Genomic DNA, 15478 nt, shown 5'->3' on the forward strand with positions numbered 1-15478 from the left:
CAAAAATTAACAAGAGGGGCAGCATATTATATAGGAGAAGGAGATTACACAATTTGATCAAAGATCAGAAAAGGAAAATCATGGATCAAGTCTGGCTCCAGATGATCAGTTTACTATTCCACTGCCCATATAATATCAAGAGATTGAGGAAGGTCCCTGGTTTAGAAGGTGCAGCCTTTGTACAGCGTTTATAGAACACGGACAAGAATCTTAGAGAATGAGATGGGGCAACCAGGTGAATAGCGTGCTGGTCCTGGAGTCAGAAAGAACTCCAGTCTCAGTGACTCTTAGCAAATTACTTAACTTCTCTTTGCCTCAGTTTCCTTATCTGTAGAATGGAGGTAATTATAGTACCTACCTTACAGGGTTGTTGAGAGCATCAAATGAGATTATTGTAAAATACCTGGCAAATAGTAAGCACTATAGACACTGAAAGTCACATAATTTTAGATCCAAAAGGAACTTGACAGATTCTTTAGTGCTGAGGTACATGCTGAGTGCTGAGAAAACCAGATTAAAATATAAATTGTAAATATAAATAAAATATAGTACAACATAGATAATGTTACAATGCAGTTTTCTAAGCCAATCTATGGCCTGTAGGACTCCCTATGTACTGTTCAGTAGCCTTTGTTTCTATTTGAGTTTGACACCACATCTGTGGTACATCTTTTTCTTTTTACAGATGTGTACATTGAGGACCAGACAGGTAAAATAGAACATTGATTTTTAAAATTCCAGCTCAGTGCTCTTTTGACTATGATCATACCCCACCCCAACCCCACGCCATAAGAATCTCATGTAATATCCATGCACATAGTAAATGTTTAATAAATATGTGTTGAATTGAATTGGATCCTGGATAAATCTAAATGTCCATAAGTATCAAATGGCATACTTTATTTTTACATTCACCTATTATTAACTAATCTATTATTTCTTTTTTTCTTCAAAGTATGTTGTCTTTTTTCCCCATTACAAAGCAGAAAATAACATTCCAACAAGAAACACAAATTTAATTTAAAATTATTTGAAAAATAGGGTTTATTGTGCAAGGCCTTTGGCGCAAGGATAGCACTGCTAAATCAATAGCTCCAAGAGGTAAAAGGAAAAAGGAAGATACTATTTGTATAAAAAATATAAAAATATTTAAAGCTGCTCTCTTTGTGGTGGTAAAAAAGGGTGGGGGGAAACTAAGGGAATAGAACTTCATTTAGAGAAAGGCAGAACTAATTATGGTATATGGATGGAATGGAATTCTTTTATGATATAAGAAATGTGAGATAGTTTCAGAGATACTCAGGAAGACATATCAATGAATGGATGCAGAGTGCAATAGGCAAAATTAGAACAATTTATATTATAACATCAGTATTGTAAAAAACAAACACTTGTAAGAACTTAAAGGACTGAGAAAAATAATGACTAACCATAATTTCAGAGTACAAATAACAGAGGACACTGTCCATCCCATAACTAAAAGTGATAGGCAAACATGTAAAACGAGAAACACATTTTGAAATGTACCAATGTAGTCATTTTCTTGATTTTCCCCTCATTTTTTGCTTCCCTTTCATTCCATTCTTCTTTTTCTTTTCCTTCCTCCTTTCCCTTCCCCTCTCTCTTCTCTTTACCTTTCTATTTCTTCCCCAGTGAGAGGGAGGAGATGAAAAGGAGAAAAAAAAAAAAAAAGCTTGACAATTGAAAAAGGAAAGAAAGAAAGAAAGAAAGAAAGCAAGCAAGCAAGCAAGCAAGCTTGGTACAACTCCAAAACCATTAGGGAAAGGGATTTTTCCTCCCTGTACTAATCTCCTGGTGATTAATGAAACTGTAGCCATGCATTCTACTGTAGGAGTCATAAATATATCACTTGTTTTTAATGCAGTGAATGGAGAAAAACCATTTTCAAGTGCTCAGATTCCCAAGAGGAAAGAGAATAATATTCACTTCACTAGTCACATTCTTTTTTATCAAAAGAACTCATACTCCTTTCATATATCTAATATATACTTGAGGTAAAATAAGCATACCTTTTGACAAAAGATAATTTTTAAATATGTAAAAGGAAAAAAAAACTTGAACTTTAGAATAAAGCAAAAATTCAAGTATAGAATAAATGTTTAAGGCAGCTGGTCTCCAAGCAGATGAGTTAAGTCAATCTTTTGATTAAGAAGTGCTTTAGCATATAGAAAACTTATCTTTACTTTTTTTTTTTTTTTTTTTTGCTTTTTTCTGAAGCAATTGGGGTTAAGTGACTTGCCCAAGGTCACACAGTTAGGAAGTATTAAGTATCTGAGACCAGATTTGAACTCAGGTCCTCCTGACTTCAGGGCTGGTGCTCTATCCACTGCTCCATCTAGCTGCCCCATTTTTACTTTTTAGATGATGGAGAATTACACAGATTATTATTTTCCTCAAGGCCAACAATATATGAAATAAGTTAGTTTCATTTTTAATTTGTGGTCCAAAGAGGGGGTTGAGCTGCATCAGAATAGCAGCCAGCCAAAAGAAATAGTAATAAATCACACAGGTCATTTTCATGGTGATGATATGCTCTGACCCACTCCCTTACCTCTCGCACCATCCCCTGAAACATGCTAGTTACAGTGATGAGCACCACGAGGCCCAGGAAGTGTACACCACGGTCATTATGATGGGTCTTCCCTGGCCTGGTCTTACTCAGCAGCCTTATTCCTGTTTCTTTTAATTGTTCTAACGTTTTTTTTTTTGTTCTAATGTTAAGCACAAACTGTCTTGTCCCTGACAATAATACCTTTTATTTGCTGAAGTGAATAGAAAAGTAATTTCTCCTCTCCGATTCATCTATTTTAATGTGAAGCTTCCCACATCCTTCCTACTTACCTGATTCTGGAGCACATCGCTGATAACACTCCCTTCTGGTGAGAAATCTGTTTCCATTTCCTACACACCCTCCATATATGAACTTGAAGCATTTCTTTTCCAGGGAATCAAAGTACCACATTGTATAGGATGCCTTGCAGTATCCTGGATCCTTTTCTATCAGGCAAACTCTTTCTGTGTAAAGGGAAAAAAGGGTATGTTAGAAGTTAGTCTGTGTGAAAATGAGGAAATTTAGAGTCATAGACTTAGAATTGGCAGACACTAGGGAGGTTTTCTAGTCTAATCTATCATTTTTTCAGGTAAAAAATGTCAAAACTAATAATGAAGTAACTTGCCCAGGATCACATGGCCAAATGAGAGAATTGGGATTTGAATCAAAGTCCTCTGATTCTTAAGGCAGTATTGTTTCTTTTTTCTTTCTTTTTTTTTAATAGTATTTTATTTTTCCAAATACATGCAAAGATAATTTTCAACATTCACCTTTGCAAAATCACGTGTTCCAAATTTTTCTCCCTCTCCTCCCCAGCCTCCCAGGACAGCAAGCAATCCAATATAAGTTGAACATGTGCAATTCTTCTAAATATATTTTCATATTTATCATATTGTGCAAGAAAAATCAGATAAAAAGAAAAAAAAAACCCACAAGGAAAAAAAAAAAAACAGCAACAAAGACGAAAATACTGTTTTGATCCTCAGTAGCTCTGTTTCTTCAGCATGCCAGATGACTGTTTTACTGTTCTCTCTCCCTACCTCCCATCCTTCCATCTCCTTCTCCCATTCCCTTCCTCTTCTTCCTTCCTTTCTTTCCTTTCCTTTTTTCTTCCTTCTCTCCTGCTCTTCCCCCCAATTCTCTCCCTCTGTCCCTCTCCCTCTATCTCTCTGTCCTACTCTCTCTCCTCTCTTCTGAAAGATTAGGGTTCACATTTACTATTCAAATAATTATAATAATAGCTAACATTTGTTTAGTATTTTAAAGTTTGCAAAGTGTGTTTTACATAAATGCTTAGATAAATGTGCTATGAGGCAGAGAAGGAGAGAGGAATGGAGAGGAGATGGTCTAGAATTATTATTTTTTCTGAGGCAATTGGGGTTAAGTGATTTGCCCAGGGTCACATAGCTAGATCTACTTTAATTCTTTTGAAATCACTTCACTCTCTCTTGAAGCAACTACCCTTGCCCAGGTGGCCTATACCACCATACATCATATAACTCATATACACTTTCGAAGTTCCTTCATTGAAATGCTTCCACTCAAATCTATCTTCCTTAGTTGTCATTCATAGCTTTTCTAATTTTCCATCCCTTTTATAAATGTACCTATCCTGCCACAACTGTTTTCACTGGGTCCTGTTAGGTATTAGGCCATGTTGACAGACTAAATTGGCAATAAGGTAGTAGGGATCATTAACAATGTCACAGTTACCTTCCCCGGTTAATTTTCATTTTGCAATGAAACTTTTATGTTTTAACCCAAAAATGAAACTCTAATGGTAAGAACTTAAATCATTGTGGCAAATCTGGATGGTGGATAATCTGGAACGGAGATCATAACAAATAGCTGGCTACCTACTCCAATTATGACTATACCTAACTGAGACCATGGAAAGACTGCTTATAAATGTGTCCTGACATGAATCAGAAATGCATCTATCCCCATGATTTCCTCCAAATCATCTGTAACACTAAAAAATTTTCAGCAACAGAACTGAAAACTGAAATCCAGGGATATCCTTCCAAAGATCAAGCCCTAAGACATGCCTCCCTTTCTCCTCTTTTTCAATTTCAGGGAGATGAAAATGGCAACAGACAATGATACTTGTGATATTGGAATATTTCCTTAGGAAAAAGATATTGCTTTGATGGACTTCCCAACTCCTTAATATACTATGATTGGGAAATTCTGTTTAGATGAGAAGACTGGCATTTGGAGCTTCTCTCCACTGCCCCACTGTGTGCTAATGCATAAACATTTATTTAATACATGGTTGTATCTCTTAGGAGTATTTTCTTACATCTTACCCTCCTTACTATCTTACTGCTATGCTCACTGATCTAGTGACAATGATCTCCTGGCTCTAACAAGATGCTCTATTTCAGACACCGGGAATTTTCACTGACTGTCTTCCACCCAGAAGAGAAAATGCTCTTTCTTTTCAATTCTACTTCCTGGTTTCCCTCTAACTTCAAGTCCCAGTTAAAATTCCAGGAAGACCTTAATCTCTTTCGATTTTAGTACCTTGCTTACTATTGATCATCTGTGTATAGCTTGTCTCTACATAATTATTTGCATGTTGTCTCCTCCTTTGAATTGTGAGTTCCTTGAAGACAGGGACTGTCATTTGGGTTCCTTTGTATCCCTAGGACACAGCACAGAGCTAGACACAAAGTTTATTGAATGTTTATTGAATAAGAGGAGAGTAGATAAGTTGACAAGGCTGGGACACAGACATTATATTAAAATTGGTTTCCTGATATTAAACACTTGACTCTTTCCTCTAATCATATTTGGAAATAGACCTCATAGTGGTTATGGTGGGGCATCAGAGTTGGGGAAGGGAAGAAATTTACATAATAACTTTGTTATACATTCAAAAAAAACACAATAGATTTGCAGTTTCATGCAAAAAATTTTTATTATCTTTTTATTATGCTGTTATAGAAATGCTTATTTTATTCCATAAATTAAAAAAAAAAACTATTGGTAGAGATGAATTCACCCATTCTGGAAAATTTTGAGCTGTACTAGAAAAGTCACTAAATTGTATATACTCTTTACTTCAGTGCTAGGTATAGCTTTCAAGGACATCAAAGACGGAGGGAAAGAATATATACAAAAATATTTATAGTAATACTTTTAATAGTAGCAAAGAACTAAAAGGAAAGTAGGTTCTCATTGATTAGGGAAATGGCTGAACAAGCTTTAGTTTGTGAATGTAATGGAATATTATCGTATTGTAAGAAATCACGAAGATGAAGAATTCTGTGAAGATACTATGAAAGACTTTTATAATGAAGTGATGGCATATGAAGTAAGCAAAACCAAGACAACAATGTACACAATAATTGCAATGAGATTAAAAAAAATTGACAAAATGAAATACAATGGTCTACCTTGATTTTAGAGGACTGGGAAACAAAACATACTCTTCTCTTGTCATGGAGGTGACAGACAGTAAAGTATGGAATGTTATCAAACATATAAATTTTTTTTGGCTTAACTGTACTTTTTTACTACAAGAGAGGATTGTGTGGGATGATTATTGGGAAATGACAGTGAATTCTTTTTAAAGTATCTGTTATAAGAACTGACATAAGCACAGAGGGTCTCTAAAAGCATCTCTCCACAGGGAGAAAGCTAGAGAACATATCTCTAGGAACTAGTGATGATATATAATAGAAATACTCTGGAGAGAATTGAATTTATGTGACAGAGATTCTGTAGCTGGCCCACTAACCTTAGGGTTAGTAGTGATCAGTGATCAGTAGAAGATCAGTAGTGATTATTGTTATAGGTAAGAAAACAATGAAACACAGGAAAGATGGATAGTTAGAGAAAAGAAAAGTATGGCCAGAGAACTTGCCTGCTTGGTCTTGGGATCAACAGTGAAATTGGTCAGGCAAATAGAAATAGAAGAAACTACCTAACTTTCCATTACTCTCCTTTATAACTCTATATCACAAATTGGACTTTAAGCTGTTCTCTGAATTCAATATGCCCTCTTCTGTTTCTTTGCACTTGCAAATTATCCCCCATGCTCAGAATACATTATTTCAATTTAATTCCTAAATCCCTTTTCTTTCTTCAAGACTGAGTTTTAAGTGTCACCTCCTCAACCCTCTCACTTTTTAATATTCTTTTCCTTTTCAAATATTCTTTGAACACTCTGTCTTGTGTCTCCTTTTCCTCTCTTATACCTTATTTGTTATGAGAATTGTTATGAGAATAAAATGAGATAATGTTATGTGTGTGCTTTGTAAATCTTAAAGGCTATGTAAATGCTAGATACTGTTGCTATTGTGATCATGGGGATTGGGTGTGTGCATGACTGGCCAATGAAAGTCCAGTCCTGAGACTTTCCTTGTTTTCTTTCCCATATACTTTCCTTGTTTTCAATACCATATATGGGACTTTGGGGAGTCACTTTCTGGCTATGAGTGACTGAGGGCCGATTACTGTATGATGGCAAAGAGTCATTTGATTGGCTGAAGATCTGGAATTACTGATGACTGAGGAACTAGAGTGTGTATACAAAAGATTTAAGCAATCTATCTTTCACCCTTTTCTTTGGAGGCTTTCAATTAAGGAAAATTTTGTGAGCTACAAGATTACCAAGTCACCAGTGAGTTCAGGATGTCCTGAAGGTCATTAAAGGTTCACTGGTGGTTAAGGTTGAATGGTGGCCTCATAGTCCATCAGAAATGGCATAAGGCAGACCCTACAGTGGAAATACAGGACTCCAAGAACCAAGAGTAGAAAGATAGTACCAAGGACAGTGGAAGCTTCAGGGATTATGACATTTTGGGTTGGAGAGAAATTCTAATTAGGAACTCTAAAAAGCTACTGATCTACTAAACCCAGAAGAAAATTATACCTATAGGGAAGAACTGCATGAAGATTCCATAATGGGGAAAAGGATTTTGGGATCAGGAGCCTGGATGTACCCTTGTCTACACATAAGTTTCATTACCTTTGTTCTTTAAATTTGAGTCTATTCTTTCCAAGGACCTTTAATGTTCAAGGGAAGAATGAGCTTTCAGTTTGGGGAATGTCTCATAACATCTGTCTTTGATGTAGTTTCTCAGTAAATATCCCTTTTGTAAAAAAATTAATTAATGTCATTTGGTTGATTGATAACGAGGAACACACCACATAAGGTCTTAGGAGTTTAGTGTTAGAAATCATAACTTCCAAGATATTTTTCTAGGAAGGAATAGTTATCCATGGTTGTTTCAAGTTGATTAGAGGCTTCCCAAGTTATTTATACATCCTTGGACATCACCTTGTCTCTGAATGCTTTTCATTTAGAAAATGAAAGGTGAAAAGGAAAAAAAACCCCACAAGAGTGAATTACATGGCCCACCATCCCTGGGAAGAGGGAGAATAGAACTGAGTGTCATAATGGAAAGGAGAGTCTGGGTTCACTTTGTAGGAGGTAAGATAAATGGGGATCAATATCCAGTCAGGAGGGGAAAAGGAGAAGGGGCATTGACCAGAAGGATGAGGGTAGACTGTGGGTTATGGAAGGATAAAAGTGACACCTTTATTATTATGCTATTCACTGACCTCCTGAATCTTTTTATAAAAGAAAGAAGAGGTTTTCTCAGCCAAGAAACATGGCTATTTCAAGTTGATTAGAGGCTCCCCAAGTTATTTATACATCTTGGGACATAGACTCATCTCTAAATGCTTTTCATTTAGAAAATGAACGATGAAAGGGGGAAAAAAAATCTCATAAAAGTGAGTCAAAGTTTATAGAAGTAACAACAGGTAATGCTTTTAAAGAAATAAACAGTGGACCCTTTGTGGACTTGTTTTCCCTAGTGATCTACCTCCAGGAGGCACCCTGACATAACATACCATGCCATTTTCCTAAAAGCCTGTGGGAGGCCACTTGTTCACAACTGAGAGACTTATAGAACTAGTAGAATTGGATGCATCTTAGAACTCTAATCCAGCAGCCTTATATTCCAGGTAAGAAAACTGAAACCTAGAGTTTAGATGACTTTTACAAAATCATATTCCTAGCTTGGAAAGCATTTAAACTCTGTACTGTCCCAAATTCTATCCTGAGGCTTTCTTTCCTGTTCTCCAGTTGTCACTCCTACTTCTCGTGGAATATTGGGAGATGCATAGGCAGGATCTGCTCTTAACTGCCATTCTCTTTTTTATCTTTCTTACTTCTAACTAAGTGCATGTTCTTACATGTTCTCGCCTATAAATTCTTCCCCATCTATCCCCTGGAGTTCATTTCTGTCCTAGCATGAAACATAATAAAGGCTCCTCAGTGGGTTAGACTCTTGTCTCAGAATCAAAATCACCTTGTTTTCTGGTGTCTCAATTTTCTCCCTCATCTTGCTTTATGCCTGTACTTTCTATGAGTTTCTTGGAGAGAAATTCATGCTCGCCCATCTGACCTTTTGACTACCACCTTGTCTTTCACTTCATTATTCATGTCCACTACTTCTGCATGAGTAATAATAATAAGGCATGGTGCCTTACCAGCTGCTTTTCCTTGAACTACAATACTTAGAGGTAGCCTGACTTGTTTGGTCTAGCAGCTTCTTGTTTCTTTCTTTGCCCAGTTTTGTGAGTGAACCTTAACTAACCCAATCTCATTGTCATGTCTCTGTCTCAGATGTTTATTTTATATCTACTTCTTGTCCTCTCCCCTTCCAACCCAGAGTTGACACCTATAGCTTTTAGTGTTTAAAAAATTAGTTTTTGACACTAATCTCAGAGGTAGTATCAATACTTAAGAAACCTGTTTGACCTATATACCAAAGCAATCCACCACCATTATTGGTGTGCTCTTTTATATTAGCTTTAATGAGCTGTATAAAAATAGGTAATCCTACCAAATAAAAAGCTGGGGGTGCTCGCTAAAGGTCTCTGTACTCATTCTTGTCTCTAAACCATTTTTGGTGCTCTTATTCCCTTCCTAGCTGAAATGGCTGTCTCTATTACTTATAGTTATTTGAAATCTACTAATCTTTCATAGTCTAGAGCAAGTTTCACTTTCAATGTGAAGTCTATTCTGCGAAAAAGCACTAGACTGGGAGTTAGAACCTCTCCTTTCATTCTCCCTCTGCCATTAACTAATTTATGACTTTGGGCAAGTCATTTAAATTTTTTAAAAATGATAATAGCTTTTTATTTTTCAAAAAACATATAAAGGTAATTTTCAACATAAAACCTTGCATTCCAAATTTTTTCCCCTACCTTTCCTCTCCCCCAGACAGCAAGTAATCCAATATAGGTTAAACATATACAGTTCTTCTAAACATATTTCCACATTTATCATGCTATACATGAAAAATCAGATCGAAAGGGAAGAAAAATGAGAAAGAAACAATAAGCAAGCAAACAACAACCAAAAAAGTGAAAATATTATGTTGTGATCCACATTCAGTTTCCATGGTCTTTTCTCTGAAAGCAAGTCATTTAAATCTTATAGATTTCAATTTCCTCAGGAAAGGGAATCCTGGCTAAGATTAGAATTCCACTTTATGGTGTCTAGCCATTGCTTTTTGAAATGCAACCAAGGGAGGCCCAGTTTTCCTATTAATCCACAGAATAATAGGATCTAAGCTGAAAAGAGCTTAAAGAAAATGGCCTTTTGGGGTCAAACCCAAGGTTAGAAACTGGTTAGCTTGCTACCTTGACCTTTGTGGGGATTAGTGCCCAAGGTTAGCAAGATGGGGCCCAAAGAGATGAAGGTACCTTCATCAGTAAGTAATAGAGACAGGATGCTAATCCAGTTCTTTTGATTCTAGAGTTTGTGTTCTTTTTTCCCCTATATCAAATCCTAAGACCTCAAGTGTCCCTGAAACTTTTTGAAAATGAGCCATTTCAATTTCAGTAGAGGAAATGTCAACTATGAACTCTCTGACTTCATAAGGGATGGCAAGGAGTAGAATATTAACAATAGAAGCTTTGAGTGATACAGGGAAGTCAACTCTGCTGGTTTCACTCTTCTACCTTCTACCTGATTGGAATCTTGACAAACTACAAAGTGGAGAATGGGGCAAAGGGAGGTTCCACGCGGTGACTGCATCCACCTTGGCAATTTACCAGGTAAAGCTTTAAGATATACTGGCACAATTTTACTGGTTATGCTTTTTTGTATTTGGTTTAAGTGCCAAACTATTCTCTTAGGTGGGATAGGGTATTATATCAACTTCAAGATATAATAATTGATGGACTTACATTTTTGACATATTAAATAATGTTCAACCATTAATTAGATTGGACAGAATCTGAAGTTGAAGAAAGAGAAAAATTAGACTTGCTGAATTGCACATCTCAATGTTTATAGTTACTAATTGACCTCAAAGGGAAGTCAGGTATGTTCATTCATAGTGTACTGGATCTTGTACTTGGAGTCAGAAGATCTTAGGTCAAATCATACATACGTGTGACATTAACTAGCTACATTACTTTGGGCATGTCATGTAAACTCTTTGAGACTCAGTTTCTTCATCTTCATCCTAAAAATGGATTTAATAATACATATGGCACCTACTTCATAGATTTGTTGTGAGACAACAATATAATGTATATGAAAAGCTTTTGAAAACTTAATAATAGTAAAAAAAAAACCCAGCAATTATGATGACTATGATGTAAGCAGGATATAGCATAATAAATGAATCTAGGTGAAAAGAAATAGAAGATGTCAGTAAGGAACTGTATGATAGGAAGAGAAGATAGACCAGTCCCATGGCAAAAATGACTGGTGGCAGACAACCAAAAAGCTCCAGTATCCCTCAAATGATGGCAGGGGAAAAACAGTAGGGTAGGCAGATCCACTAGAGGGAAAAGTATGGGAGGATTTGGGCGAGAGTTATATAGCATGGGATAGACACAAATGAATTACAATCTACATTAATGGAGGAAACTCCTAAATCTCATCATGAGATCATACATCTGAGTAATTGAGGATGAGGAGGATGATATACTAGACTAAGTATTAATATATTAAGTAGTATATCTTATATGTGACATACGTATATGACATTTCCTTCCTTAGTCTCCCTGCACAGATGAAACCTATCCATTTGGGCTTCTGTTTGGTTCTTGGGCCAGATGCTGAAAGATGTTCATGACATGTGACATGATGTTTCCAGATAAACTTCTAGGGACAATATGAGCAACTGATTTGAAAAGGCAATGTAGAGAAAGTGAAAAGGAAGAAAGGAAATTTTAAGGGGAAAATATCTCTAAGTGGTAAAAATACAAGTTAGTGTATTGATTTAAGGTTCAAACATATCATGAGTTAAGGGTAATAGGTTTTTTTTGGCCCCAAATATACTTAAACACCATCAAATAAATTATAGAACAATAAGATCTCCATCTTATTGGTAGAAGAAGCACCGTTTGCTGGAAAAATTACAAATCCTTAAAGTGCTAAAGTATGTTAGTTTTATTACTAACCTTACCATGGTACAATGAAAAAACCACTGAGGACTTGAGTTCAAATCTTGATTCTTCTTCTCACTCCCTGTGTGACCTTGGGCCAATCATTTATCCTCAGTTTCAGTTAATCCATGTAAAAATGGATTAGATAGCCTCTGAAGTCTATGATTTCAGGTTCTGATCCTTTAATATTTGTTCACACTAACAACCAGAGAGGAATGATAGAGATGATGTTCCTATGCTTTAGAAATTGATACTCCAAAGTAGCAGTAGCCAAACTATAATAATGAAGGATTCTTTATATAACAGTGATTGAGTTTATTTTTTAAAATCACACAGCTCTCCCATATACCTCATATCTGTACTCCTATCTTTCTTATTCTTCCTCTTTTTCCCTCTCCAAATTCCATTTTTTTTCTTTTCCTTTTTTTGTCCTTTCCACCTATGTTCTTGATCTGTCTTCTAGTCAGAATCTTCCTTAGTGTACAGTTAAAAGAGACAATGATCTGGTACTTAAAAAAGATTCAAAAATTTTGAGGCAGTCAGGTGGTGTAGTGGATAGAGCACCAGTCCTGAAGTCAGGAGGACCTGAGTTCACATCTGACCTCAGACACTTAACATTTCCTAGCTGTGTGACCCTGGGTAAGTCACTTAACCCCAATTGTCCTAGCCAAAAAAAAAAAAAGATTAAAAAATTTCAACGAAGGCAAAAACATATTTGAGTATTTAAAGCAGTGATCCATTTGGAGATGCCCAAGCCTACTCTTGGTCATCTCATCATCAAAAAGATATTTAGCAGCTTGATAGGGGAAGGAATATATTACTACAAAATTCCTACATGTAGCTTGGTTTATTTTATTTTTTAAATTATTAATTATTTATTAATTTTAAAATTTTCTTTTGTTTGTACTTTATCTTTATTTTACCACATCTCTCTCTTAATCTTCCCTCAGAAAGGTATCTCTCATAATAAAGAATTTCAAAAGGAGGGGGGAAAATAAAATCTTAGTCTTATCACTAACAAATAATGAATGTGAAGAATACAAAGAAATATCGAAATATCTACATGAATTGATGTAAAACAAAATAAGCAAGATGAGGACAACAGTACATAGAATGTCTATATTAGAAGGAAAACCAACAAAATTGAAAGAAAATGCTATGAAATTATAATGACTAACTTGGTCACAAAGAATATCTATGAAAATGCACTTCTCCCTCTTTTTTCCAAAGATAGGGGACTAGGAATGGGAACATATATAATGGTACACTTGCCTGACTTATCAACTAGTTTTGATCATCTATTTATTTTTCCTCCTCCTTTTAAAATTCTTTGTAATAAAAGATACCTTTCTGAGGGAAGACTAAGAGAGAGAGGTGGCAAAAGGAGGATAATGTACAAACAAAAGAAAATTTAAAAATAAGGAAAAATTAAAAAATTTTAAAATAAAGAAAATAAAATAAACCAAGTTACATGTAGGAATTTTGTAGTAATATACTCCTGCCCCTATCAAGCTGCTAAACATCTTTGTGCTCCAAATACTCAAATATGATCTTTCTTTTGTTGAAATTTTTAAATCTTTTTTTTAGTACCAAATGGAGATCATTGCCTCTATTACTTATTTACATTACATTTATGTGCCAACTTGTTTAATCATTTCCAAATCAATCAATGGACATCTACTTTGCTTCTAATACTTTGATATGACAGAAAGCTATAACATATATCTTAGTATATATGACACCTTTTTTTTTTTAAATAAAATTTTATTGATACATTTTGCTTTATATAATCTAAATTTCTTCCTTTATCTCTTCTTTGTCCCTCCTGGAGAGTTATCTTATACAACAAAGAATTTATTTATAAGAACAAAGGGGAAAATCAGCAAAATTAATTAATCCATTATAAAAAAATATAAGAATACACACAATATTTCTTTTAAAAAAATTTTTATTGAAGCTTTTTATTTTTAAAATATATGCATGGATAATTTTTCAATATCAGTCCTTACAAAACCTTGTGTTCCAATTCCCCCTACTTCTCCCCACCTCCTCCCCAGATGGCAAGTAATCCAATATATATTAAACATGGTAAAAATATTTTTAAAAATCCCAAAACCAAACATGGTAAATCTAATATAGACATATATATTTATACAATTATCTTGCTGCACAAGAAAAAAACAGATCAAAAAGGAAAAAAAATGAGAAAGAAAATAAAGTTCAAGCAAACAACAAAAGAAGTAAAAATGCTATGTTGTGATCCACACTCAGTTCTCACAGACCTCTCTCTCTGGGTGTAGATGGCTCTCATCATCATAAGATCATTGGAACTGGCCTGAATCATCTCATTGTTGAGAAGAACCATGTCTAAAAGAATTGATCATTCTATAATCTTACATGCATTATTTCATATTCTGTATCCCCTACCTCCACAAAGGAGTCAAGGATGTAAAAGGGCAGCCAAAGGAATAGGGTGAACTATCTTTTCATTTCTCTTCTTTGAGACCAAACTTTTTCTTTGTAATTTTGCAACATTCATTTTCTGTTGTTTTATAGTTATTCTTTCTATGTATATCATTATCATCATTGTGCATATTATTTTCTTGGGTCTGCTTACTTTATTTCTTACCATGTAAATCTTTCTATGCTCTGTATTCATCATATTTGTTGATTCTTAAAGTACAACAATCATTAACATATCACAGTTTGTTAAGCCATTACCCAGTAAATGGGAATCAACTTTATTTCCAGTTCTTTGATTTGACAAAAAGTGCTACTGTAAATATTTTGGTGTATATGTGACCTTTCTTTTTATCATTGACATACATGGAGTGTGTAACTTAAAATTCATTCTTTAGATCAAAGTGTATGAACATTTTATTCTGTCTATTTTTAACTGGCTTCATTTGTATCTAATTGTTCAAGAAGAAAAGGGTGGGTCAGGGAATGAGGTAATTTTTCCTGAACTGAACCCCTAGGGATGGGCCTAGAACCTAGAGCTTCTTAGGAATGGACTTATCCTCAAGAGCACACTAGTTTCACCACAATCATGTAGATAAGGCAGTTTAACTGTGAGGGCAGAAAGGCAGTAACTTTAGTCTCTTCCTCATTGTATGGCTGTTTGTAGTAGGAAAGCTTAGAAAGGGATAATTAGACTAAGCCTTTGGGTTGATATTCTTTAAACTGGCCTATTCACTGTTAGTGGAGATTGTGCTGAAATGTAAGAGAACAAGAGAACATGTGAAATTTCACTGTGGCAAAGGACTTCAATTCTGGAAATCTACCTTTCATATTCTTTTTTCCTTATGGTTTCTGCATGGGTCACCTTCTATAGGAAATTTCATTGATACCTCTCTCATTCTTATCCCGAGAATTCCATGAATTTTTAAATATGTATTTTAAAAATTCATTTATATCCTTATGTATTTTATACATTTAAAAATATTATCCTTAAAAGGATACCAATCTGCCAAGAGG

General features: G+C 35.0%; 1 protein-coding gene across 1 annotated transcript in view; it reads right to left on the reverse strand.

Annotated features, from left to right (window-relative positions):
* The window catches only part of LOC105749518 (inter-alpha-trypsin inhibitor-like), an 84368-nt gene that overhangs the window by 24972 nt on the left and 43918 nt on the right, over nucleotides 1-15478 (reverse strand). The window contains exon 3 of the mRNA XM_023497760.2: nucleotides 2863-3036. Coding sequence (XP_023353528.1) covers nucleotides 2863-3036 — 174 coding nt within the window. The remainder of the gene's footprint in view (nucleotides 1-2862; nucleotides 3037-15478) is intronic.

Source organism: Sarcophilus harrisii, chromosome 2 (genome assembly GCF_902635505.1).
Source record: "Sarcophilus harrisii chromosome 2, mSarHar1.11, whole genome shotgun sequence".
NCBI lineage: Eukaryota > Metazoa > Chordata > Mammalia > Dasyuromorphia > Dasyuridae > Sarcophilus > Sarcophilus harrisii.